The sequence below is a fragment of the Cryptotermes secundus genome, unplaced genomic scaffold (genome assembly GCF_002891405.2).
Source record: "Cryptotermes secundus unplaced genomic scaffold, Csec_1.0 scaffold289, whole genome shotgun sequence".
NCBI lineage: Eukaryota > Metazoa > Arthropoda > Insecta > Blattodea > Kalotermitidae > Cryptotermes > Cryptotermes secundus.
Window position 1 is genome coordinate 1,682,776 of NW_019722431.1, and position 12,283 is coordinate 1,695,058.

At 42.4% G+C, this 12,283-nt stretch overlaps 1 protein-coding gene across 2 annotated transcripts in view; it reads left to right on the forward strand.

Moving 5' to 3' along the window:
- Positions 1 to 240: 240 nt before the first annotated feature.
- Positions 241 to 12,283, forward strand: part of LOC111861391 (aquaporin AQPAe.a) — a 61,617-nt gene continuing 49,574 nt past the window's right edge. Inside the window, exon 1 of one of the 2 annotated variants that reach the window (XM_023845921.1) lies at positions 241 to 280. In XM_023845921.1, coding sequence (XP_023701689.1) covers positions 256 to 280 — 25 coding nt within the window. In that variant the 5' untranslated portion in view covers positions 241 to 255. Of the gene's footprint in view, positions 281 to 6,909; positions 7,182 to 12,283 lie in introns of those variants that run through there. The other variant, XM_023845919.2, reaches the window with a different exon arrangement.

Sequence of the window (12,283 nt, forward strand, 5' to 3'; positions counted from 1 at the left end):
TCTACAGGGAAATAAAACATAGCAATAAGAATACTCTATCGTGAGAGACGATGGTTACTTGTGGTATTTAAATGAGCTGAACTGTCTACCAGCAAGAGAAACTAATACCACGAGACCTTAATGAATTGTAGCTGTAAATTTCCTACATTGAATATACTGATTATTCATGAAGTTGTTTGTATTCAAATTTGGTTGCAGATAATGTCATATGAACGTTGGAGCTTGCATTAGTAACAGAAGAACTTGGAAGAAGTAATGACGGAGCAGGGACAAAGTAACTGTAAGTATCAAAAGCTTGATTCAGTAGAATGGTTAATTGCAGGTTTTCATTAATTATTAGCTCTTAAAACTGACATCAAGAACTCTGTCAAAATGTATAAGGTCACAAAGAATGGAAAAATATTTCATACATGAAAAAACTGAAATATTAATTTCATACCTGATATAGGGATAACGTTTGACAGATAAGTAGTAAGGTTTCGGAAACAAGCTTGTGTCACATCTCAGAAGACAGTAATTATTGCAAGAATATATTCTTCTACTTCTTCTTCTTCTACCTTGACGAACTAGGCTATCTGGCGTCTGGCCTTTCAGAATTAATTAATTCCAAAATATGAATAATATAGCCAGTCGGTAGGACTCCTTGGACGGGGGATCAGCCCTGTTGCAAGGCCACTACCTACGCAGGACAACACAAACACAGAATAACCGCAGACTTCCATGCATCGAGTTGGATTCAAACTCACGACCCCAGTGTTAGAGTGGGTGAATACGCTTCATGTTTGAGAACGCGCTGTCACCGCTATCAGCGAATATGGTTTCATAGCATTCCCAATAAGGCATACATCTGAAGCTCTGTTTATCGCATTTTGAGGCCTCACTGAGACAGCTTCATCCTTAAAAGAAACAAAGTTCTATCATTTGACAGTTATACAATGTTCTTCTGTGCGAGAACAAGCAAAGGCATCAATCCCAGGTAAAATAAGATTTAAAATCGCGACACTAAGCGTCTCCATTGACTGCGATAAGTGCTTTAGGTACGGTCAGCGTTTCTGATTATTAACAATCCTCTCAGCTGTGGGAAACGTACACACAGGTAAATAAAGGGAACTGGTAGTGGGCGAGTGTTATTATATTAAACTAATAAACAAACTGTAGCCGGTCACGGCAGCCGAGCGGTCTAAGGCATGTACTGTCTTCGCTGGCTTGGAAACCGGGATCGTGGGCTCGAATTCCACTCAGGGCATGGATATTTAGTTTGTGTGTGTGCGTTTTTCTGTTCTTTGTGTACAGGTAGAGGCCTTGCGACGAGCTGATCACCCGTCCAAGGAGTCCTACCGAATGTGTAAGATCAAGAAAAACCGGTGAACGGAGAAGCTCATGGAGGTAGGCCTAGGCCCATTGGGGCTGTAGTGCCAAGAAAAAAAAACTGTAACGTTTCGAAAAATGGGGTTTCTGTAACAAGATCTTGTGTCTGTTTCTTGTTTTTCATGCATGATACATGGCCCGGCCTGTAATAATAGTTTAGTTTCTTGGATATAATTATTATTGTTATGAGCAGTGCACAGAAAAATATTCGAAGGTTTCACGATCGTGAAAATGATGATTTCGGTCTCATTATTTATGCCCTGTGCAGTCCAGTAGGCGGTAACAGACGTTTCGGAAGGACATTACGCCTCCATATGCCGCTCTGAACATGAATGAGTATATTCTTCCTAGGCGCTGGTAACAATTTACCAGGCTGCACGGTGTCATAACACTGAAGCACACATTTCAAGCCTGTAGAATCATGGATATGTGGGGTTCTTGTGGCGGTGGGTATTGAAGTGTAAGCTTATTTATTACGGCCTATATTACGCGGTCAGTACCTCAAATTATGCACTGTCTAACGAACAGGTGATTGCCGAATATTGATTTAGAAGGAAACAGACGTAACCTAACCGAAGTGCTACTTCTACATCTTGCTGGAAGTACTGAGAAAACCGAGAAAACCTCAGTCGGGGTATTCGGAATGTCGGCTGTGATTCGAACCGAGCACCTCCCAAACTGAAGTCTACAGTGTTGCCGCTACACCATCCTGGTGCATGACAGTGTGTAGCTTCACAGATAGGTGCCTCTGTAGAGAAGAAGATGCTGCCTCCATACTCAGGGTAGGTGGCATCAGCTTCCTCCAAAACGACAGTACTTATACATCGAACTACACGGCGTCATGTTCCAAATAATGCGAATTTTAAGCATATTTATTTGGCGACTTCCCTAGCTCAGAAAATGTAGCACTGAGTGGTGGGATGAGGGGTACATAACGAACTGGAAAGGATTTGAAAGGGCGCGGTAGTGGTTACGTCTGAAAACAATACCCCGACATTTGACCGGAGAGACTGAGAACAACCACGAATAACTTCAGTGAGAACAGTGGTGTCCTAGTCGAACTTTTAATCAGGTACCTCCCGAATACAGAACCAGGACAGCGCAGTCGGTATAGCGACTACGAGCTCGCAGTTCGAGTCCCGGTAGGGTCAAGAATTTTCTCATTTCCGTAGCTTCCAAGCCGTCTCTGAGGCCCACCCAGCCTCTTATCCAATGGGTACCTTGGGTTCTTTCCCTGGAAGCAAAGCGGCCTGGTCGTGAAGCCAACCAATCACCTCCAACTAGTGCCGAGGTCAAGAATTCGCGGATCTATACATCCGCTCCTCCATAAGTCTTAACGGCGTTGTGCTTAATTAGTTACGCACAGGAACAACTTCACCTCCCAAATATGTATATGTGAGAAGCGTTACCGCTTGAGCTAACCAGCTCGGAAACCTTAGGCGCAGTATCGTCATTATTGTATGTTACGCCAAGTGACATGTAGACTGACATTCGCTGTGGTTTCTCATTTCGAGAGTTAAAAGTCCCGGAAACAGCAGCATCTTTAATCAATTAAAAATAGTTTCTTGTATGAGTTCTCGGAAAGTATTCAAGGCAACATTTACAGTCCAGCGAACTTTAACCGTTATTAAGAAGAGCAGAAAGCTTTCAGTCATAGACCCCCCCTCCAAGAGCTGGCGCTCTACTTTAAAGAAAGAGACCAGGGATCGCGAGCAATTGGCATAGGTGCCAAATTTGGCAGTGACATGGATTTGGCCTGGTATTGGTGATTACACAATCCATTAGTATTAACGTCTAAAGATATTTATTTGGAAATCCAGAAATTAACAGAAGACCGCCTCTGTGGTCTAGTGGTCAGAGTTCATGACTACAGATCCAGAGATCCCGGGTTCGATTCCCGGCTCTACCAGATTTTCTGAGTAGTAGTAGGTCTGGAACGGGGTCCACTCAGCCTCGTGAAGATAATTGAGGAGCTATTTCAAGGAAATAGGTCTAGAAACCCGAGATTAACGGTCGTGTGGTATCGTTGCGCTGACCACATGACACTCTCTATCCGCTAAAGTTGACATTAACTTCAACGACAAACGGCGGTCGCTCGGTCGGTATAGTTCGCTTGCGGACTCAAGCCACGGAGTTTGTTTTGTACAATTAACAAACTCCTAATTTTCTGCGTTAGATTCAATGATACTTTTAGGTTTCATTTTGACTCCAAATAACGGAAAAATGTGGTTGCTGAAGAAAACACAACACTGTACTTTTCTTCTCAGTACTGCTAATTTAAAATAATTTTAAACTCAAAACGGAGCCGGAATAGCTCACACTACTTGATAGGAGACCTAGGAATCGGACTTCAATTAGCAGGATGGGAAACCAATTTTATATTCTTTATATTGCCCAGATTAAAACTGGGGCCCATGTAACCTCCTGACCAATGGGGGTAAAGCTGACGTTGGGAGACGCTCATCAGTCACCCCCTTCTAGTGCCAATATTCAGTAAAATCCTACGTGGATCCATACCTCCACTTCTCCATACGTACATGTGTATTTATGGCGTAAACAGAGACACAGCCTTTTAATTTACGCCGAGAACCAAAATAAATTTAAGAAGCAGGCTCGTAGATGAAACATATCATCTTTGTAATGGCCTCGAAAAATGCGCAAGAGAACTAGAGACGAGAGAATGGTTGGAATGAAGGAACGGAACTGAACTAACAGACATTTGCTGAACGAAAGCGAACAGGGAACCCATGAGAATGGGGAAACCGGAAGAATGAGAAGAATCAATTGTTTAAATTTCTCATGTTTAACCTTCTGAAAGAGAAGGACAAACACATAACATAAACGAAATGTTCTTGGGAGAACTAGCCCCTTAATTTCTTTTGATACGTCACGGATAGCATAGAAGACGACGCGTCAAACAATTCTATTCTTGTTTATGTATTCGTTGCAGCGGTAACTTTTATACCGAGCAATTGCCTATCAACGTTAGGGGGATACACAGACACACAGATAGCGTGGGGATCTCATAAGCCTGCTTTTATTTTTCCATAATGAGGAAAGTAGGGTAAAAATTATTCTTTGCCACCACGTTAACAGTAGCATAGATGGTTGAGTCACTGTGCTACAAGCCAGAAGGTCGCGGGTTCAAATCCCGATGAGGTCACTGGATTTTTCAGTTGACCTGAACCTTCCAGCCACGCTCTGTCCATGGAGTCGACTCAGCCTCTAACAGAAAAGAGTACCAGGAATCTTCCTGGGTTAAAGGGCGGCCGGCTGACAACCTCACAGCCATCTGTGAGTCGATATTCTAGAAAATGTGTGAACCTCGAAGTCTCACAACCTTATGGGCCTCCACGTCCTGTTACAGGGATAGTTTTGCTTTACGTTTTACTTCCATGCCAACAGAGTGAACTTCAGTTTCATAGTCCAGTCTGTTAATGATAGGAACATATAGGATCTATCTCTAGTTCTGTATGGATATGAATCTTGAGCTGGCATTCTGAATTGAGAAATTTCGGGAATTGATGGCCAAGGAGAATATTTGGGGATAAGAAAGGAGAAGTAACACAGACCTTGATAAAATACGCAAAGAGCAGCTGTATAACGTGTACGTTTCGCATAATATTATTAGGGATATTTTCTCAAAAAATGAGAAAAGCGAAACATGGAGCAGGTATGTGGGACACTTAGTTAGTTAGTTATTGGAGAGGGTGGGTTTCCCCATGCACTCAGACCTGTATTGGTCCATTGTGCTTCCCTCTATGATTTCTACCAGTTTCTATATCCTACCGGTACTGGTGCTTACCATCAGTCCCGCCCAGCCAGCGAGACCGGCTCTACTAGCTGAGAGGTATCTATAATGCTTCCCCCACCTACCAGAGGTATTAGAGACTGCTGTTGGGCGGGAAACGTCCGTTAATTTGGCTCAGTGACCTCATTTGGAGATATGAGGTTCTTTTACGTGCCGTAAAGCTACGACACGGGACCCACGGCTTAAAGTCCCTCCCGGAGGACTTGTTCCCTGAATTTTTCCGCCCTTAAAAATTCGACGACCTTCGCCGGGAAAATGAACCCGCGTACTACGAGTCATGAGGTGGGAACGTTACCTCTAGACTACGGAGGCCGATGTGGGACACTTAAAACACGTATAAAATTTTGATCGGAAATCCTCAAGGTTGNGCTATCCTAAGCCAGATCAATCCAACCCATCCCATCCTATCTTTCTAAGATCCATTTTAGTATTATCCACGCACCTACGTCTTGGTTTTCCTAGTGGTAACTTTCCTTTTGGCTTTCCCACCAAAATCTCATACGCATTTCTCTTCTCCACCATTCGTGCTACTTGCCCTGCCCATCTCATCCTATTGACTTAATCATTCTAATTATACTTGGAGAAGAGAACAAGTTATGAAGCTCCTCTTTATGCAGTTTTNTGGGACACTTAAAACACGTATAAAATTTTGATCGGAAATCCTCAAGGTTGAGACTATTTGACAGACGCAGGAGTAGAAGGGAATGGAAACAATGTCTTAAATAAATGAAAAATAAGGACGAAGACTACGGTCTTACTTATTTACTTACTCATGGAGCTGAGCCCTTCTTGAGGAGCCATCAATTATGCAGCTACTCTAGAATTTCCCAGCATTTTATGGAACCCGAAGGTTCATTACAGTGTCCACAAGAGCCCTCCACTAGTCCCTATCCTAAGCCAGATCAATCCAATCCATCCCATCCCATCCTATCTTTCTAAGACCCATTTTAATATTGCCCACCCACCTACGCCTTGGTCTTCCCATTGGTCTCTTTCCATCTGGCTTTCCAACCAATATCCTATATGCATTTCTCGTCTCACCTATTCGTGCTACATGCACTGCCCATCTCATCCTCCTTGACTTGATCATTCTAATTACACTTGGAGAAGAGTACAAGTTATGAATCTCCTCATTAAGAGTACGGCCTTCTGAGTTTTAATGCCGTGTGGTTTGGAGTGTATCCGAAGTTTCGGAGAAACACATCGCCCACGTCTTTAGGGTCGAAGAGTAAGCCAAGCAGAAGCATGCTGGCTATTCTTGCTTAGTTACGCCTCAGCTCCGAATACGGAAGCGTTATGTACCACCGAAACGTCGCATTTTCTCCTGACAGATTCGAAACGTGAGAATGCTGAGGGTAGGGTCAAGTGGAGCGAACTGGTGAACACGGTGACGAAATTTTGGGTTCCATACAAGGCAAGGAATTCGTTTAAAACCCGAGCCAATTTCAACCTCTGACGAGACATCGCTACCATCGAGACCGTTGCGAACTAAACACAGCTTAATCAGTTAGCAAAGAAGCGAATACGAACAATCTATGGGTAAAGTCCAGGTTTTTAACATCAAAACAAGTGGTACATATAGTTACCACCCTACTTCCGACATAAACAACGAGGACGTTTGTGTGCAGAACTCATTTCAGGCATTAATGATGGCGATGCAAGGGCAAAGCGGAGAGGGGCGGAGCTTCGGCACGGAGCGATCCGGAGATGAACAGATATGAAGACAGGCAGACATAATCTCCATGCCTTAGCAGAGCGTGACGGCCCAGTTCCAGTGCGATCCCGTGCTAAATTCAACACGAAACAACATATAACAATGGTTTTTAGCCCCAAAATAAGTTTGTAATATAAAAGTGAATTAGAAACATGGCGGCCGTGAACGCGTGCTTTGTGCCTGATGACGGGGTGGCTGTGGCGACGAACGGGGGAGCCAGGCACCAACAAACGGTCAGCAGCACCACCAATGCAGAAAGTGCGCAAGAGAGTGCAGGTTGCTGGTCAGGTAACGACACTTTCATTGATACGAACGCGATATGTCGCCCGGGAACAATTACCTCTAGTGTTGAGCAACTTCAATGGGATAATATTTGTTATCCTTCGCCTGTTTATTTAGATTAATTGTGATATTTCATTGATTTAGTTCAGAGTTACCACGGGAACTGAATAAGCCCACAGATGCCAGTTTATGTCAGATGGTTCACCAATTCTAGTTAGCGACGCGACAGACTAATTCAGATGGACAACTTTATAATTCTAAAACTAGTGATGTTTTACAATTTATTCACATTATACGCCTACACCGATCTGGCAATCAATACTGCAGAGCACATATCAATTGTCCGGTCTGTCCATCTGTTAGTCCGTCCGCATGTTCAAACCCTCAAGAACAGTTGGAGGGCGATTATTAATACTAATATTACATCATTCATGGCCACCCCAAATTCGTGTTTGATTACCAACAATCGGTAATAATGAGGTGGATGACATATAAGCGAGCTTGTGAGGTTGGAGGAGACTAGGACGACTACCGAAATACGGTAACAATGGTATCTGTAACAACAATAGTAACAATAGCAATCATCATAACGATTGGGTTACATACAACCGAACACGTGATCGGTACGTCATATTATTCACGCGATTAATAATTCTTCAGACAGAACAGCATAACGCTCTAGAATCTTAGATGAGACAGTCGCTCTTCTGACTCAGACTTCCGTGGTTTTCTCCGAGTCCCTTCAAGTATATGTCCGGACAGTACCCTGACTATACCACGACCGCTTCCTTCCAAATTCCTACTAATTCATCTTATCATCGACACTATACAGTCTTGGTACTAAGAGCGCCGTTACGTTTTGACTAAAAAGGTAAAGCTGTAGAGTGTAGACTGATGAAAGGCAACTTAGAATATTGTAATTAATACTTTCTGCGTGTTGATTAAGGTTACCTGGACCAGGCAGGCGCATTCAGAGTGATAGGTTGCAAAAAGCACATCGGTAAGGGTTGCTCCTATCCAGTCGTTTTAGTATTTGCTGGTCCATCGAAATGTAATTAAGATCTGACATTTTTAGTTGTGTGGAATGGCCAGAATATGTTTACACGTGGATGTACAATTCAGATTGCTAACTCTCAAGACGTCTAGAGGTAGACCTGACGACCATATCCAGACGGACTTCGAAGAAAACAGGGTGTGGGTCAGGCAAGTTTCTAATTCTGGGTTTTTTCTTAACATGATAATGAATTTTTCACAAGAGACATAATTTCTATTGGCTTTTCAAAGACAGCAACGTACAGTGGCTCCAGTTAGATCCTCTGGGAGTCCAGATTTTGAAGCTGTGAAATTATTTGTTACGCCCATCTGCTGAATAGAATATTTTGTTCTCATAACTGAATGACGTCATGTACTCAATGGTTCTTAATGGCCGTAGCGTGGCTAGTGATGGATTCAAGGACTTGTCAAATAAGTATGATACCTTGAAAAATTGCCCCCATTATAACGTTTGAATAAATCATCCACATCTTCTTCTTGGCTCACATGTCCTTACTGCTTTGGGAACTACTGCGTTGTTTGCAAGAACTGCAGGAACACCAAGAGTTCTGCTAACTCTTCAGGAGTTTAACCACACTCTTTCATGTGCAGAAGATGTAGGAGTGTAGAGTCAAATGAGGTGGAGAAATCATGTAAGTGACTAAGTCAAGACACGGAACGAGGCGGTTGTGGATCATTTCGATGTACTGTCCTGATCTTATTTACATGGGCAGACTACGAAAAAAACTCAGTCAGGACGGTCAAGAGAGAAGGTAACTCAAACGAGGTTCGAACTGAGCATCTGCAGAATGCAGACCTCGGTTATAGAGAACGCTCCTGATGGCGGTATGACACGCTGAATCCTTGGGGTTTTCTGGATTTTGTCCATCATTGGACAAAATCCATAAAAGCCAGTGATCATGACAAGTCTCGATAGCTCCCACTATGCTAACCCACTCGTTATATGTATATGTATGTAGGCTTATATAATCAGGGGTCAACAAATGTTTACTTAGTTCACCAATCAGGAAAAGAAATCTACAAGTCATACCCTTCTCCAAACGACAAAACCGCACCTACCCACGCCAATGTAACTGCTCTACACCAGTCTACTGACAGTCACGAGACCACTAGAGTCTAGTGGTCAGAGTTCCGGCCTACAGATCCAGAGACCCGGGTTCGATTCCCGGCGTTACCAGATTTTCTGAGAAGTAGTGGCTCTGGAACGGGGTCCACTCAGCCTCGTAAGGATAACTGAGGAGTTATTTCAAGGATATAGCGGCTTCGGTCTAGAAAACCGAGATTAACGGCCGTGGGGATCCCTTGCCCTAACAACGCGACACCCTCTATCAGCTAAAGTTGGCACTATCTTCGCCGATAAGCGGCGGTCGCTCGGTTGGTATAGTTCGCTTGCGGACTAAAACCACGGTTTTGTTTCTTTTTGTTTTGTATATATATATATTCCATATTATTTGATTATACTTTAACCATATTTAATACGAGTACAAGGGTGTCACAATGATGGTTACAAAGACATTTACCTTCTGCAATACAACTTCATGTAGTTTGCTGGAAGTTAGGCAACGTCCCGGAGGGACAAAAGCATCGGTAAACTTCCACTGCACCGCAAGACGTTACAGTCAAGAAGACAGAATTCTTCACTATCACTAATATCACAACTTGAGCTCTGACTAGATCAAGAAAGTCCATGATTTATTTCACCGTCATCTAGTGCATACACTTATCTACCTCACTCCTCTCTCTCGCACTACATGTTTCGGCACAAAAGTGCCATCTTCAGGTGCTCATTCGATTAACGTTAAACTAGTTCACTGCATGCCTTGTCGTCTTCATATTGAAATTTCATATTGAAATAATTAAAATATATATTTATCATATATATTGATAAATATTAAATATTAAAAATATTAAAATTGATCAGGATTTTTCCTACGTCGTATCTCACTATTCGAGTCACATCTNCCTAAACAATTTTAATATTTTTAATATTTAATATTTATCAATATATATGATAAATATATATTTTAATTATTTTAATATGAAGACGACAAGGCATGCAGTGAACTAGTTTAACGTTAATCGAATGAGCACCTGAAGATGGCACCTTTGTGCCGAAACATGTAGTGCGAGAGAGAGGAGTGAGGTAGATAAGTGTATGCACTAGAAGACGGTGAAATAAATCATGGACTTAAATCAGTGCAACAGGACGCTAAAATATAACATTAGATCAAGAAAGTTTTGTTGTTAATGGTTGTAGTAATTACAAATTTTGATCGCTGTCTGTTTCATGCTGGTCTTTTGCTTGACTTACTCCTCGGACCTGAAGATGGGTATGAAATGTTCCTCCGAAACGTCGTTTGACTTTTACGAACTAAACGCCGTTGTTTCGCACAAGACAGAAATCTTTAAGATATTCTCCTTGAATCTTGGGCCCCCACAGGTCGCTTAGTGAAGAGGGGGGGGTACATAAACCGATCATAGTAAAAACAGAGCATTTCTTTTTCATAGCAGCATATTTCTACAATTATGCACATTTCAAAATTGTGTCCAACCGATGGGACGCGACCCATCAGGGGGATGCGTTCCTCCGACTGAGAAACACTGATTTTCTATTCAAATGTGGTTCCACTTCCGTGGAGAAATGAAAAAGGAGGCCAGGAAATAATATTAACGAATCTTTTCACACGTCAGCCTGAATTATTCACTCGTCACGGGCGAAATGGCAAGTCGATCTGTTGAGCATATGCAGTATATATACTGCCTCCAGGCACTATGCTACAAGCCGGAAGGTCGCGGGTTCGAGTTCCGATAAAAATGATTTTTTTTTTCAATTGACCTAATCCTTCCAGCCGCACTATGGTCCTGTAGTCGACTCAGACTCTAACAGAAATGAGTACCAGGAATCTTTCTGGCGGGTAAAGGGCGGTCGGCGCGTAAGGCTCACAACCTTACTGCCATCTGCGAGCCGATTTTCTAGATAATGTGGGAGCTTCAACGTCTCACAGCCCTATGGATCTCCACGGTCTCTTACAGGGATAGCTTTACATTTTAATTAGGTATAACTACCCGTTTATTCACATTCACTGTAACATATATAAACTCGCATCATAACTTTGATTTGGTTCATCCTGGTCCGTCACACTAGCAATATTATAAAAGGTTATCAACTGCGTCCAGTGTGAATGATAAATGTTTCTTCTATCCTTTTTAATCTTTCATCCTTGACATGTTACGATCTGAGAGACCATCTTCAGAAGGATATATCAATACAGGCGGAAACTACTGTTACAATGTGATTGGTAATGATTGTAATGATTGTAATGATTGTACGTGTATATATATACTGATATTGACCAATCAATCAGCATATGTAAGGGCAATTTTAATTAAAGAAAGGCTCATAAATATATCTGCACCGCGATCCCGAATAGCGTAGTCGATATAGCGACTGACTATGGGAAGGACGACCGAGGGGTCGGAGTTCGAGTCCCGGTAAAGTTAAGAATTTTCACTTCTTCATCTCGTCCAGACGGGCTCTGGGGTCAACACAGACTCCTATTTAATGGGTAGCGGGGGCTCTTTCCCCGGGAGTAAGATTGACTGGAGCGTGAAGCAGACCACTCAACTCAAACTATTGTCGAAGTCAAGAAAACTTTGTCTATACATCCACTCCCCCACACGTCTTCATGGATTAGTACGTAAATAGTTAAGCATAGGGACAAATTTACTTTTATCGCTACGGATCCCTAGGGGAAACACGACTAGTTTCGCAATACTAAGGATAAATGAGCTACGCACGCAAGTAATTTTATTTTTAAAATTTGCACCTACCACATCTTCAAAGGAAAGAGCTAAATTACAATAACTGCTTTAGCAAACAAAGAGTTATTTATCATATACAATCTGTACATGGGACATAACATTTATTGTACACTACAGGCAAACTGTGCATTCGTGTTACGGTAAACCAGCAACAGGCCGATTTTTAGATTCTAAAGGGTTCTGACGATGGTGGATAACACACAAAATTACTGGGTTTTTGGAATTTTTCCATC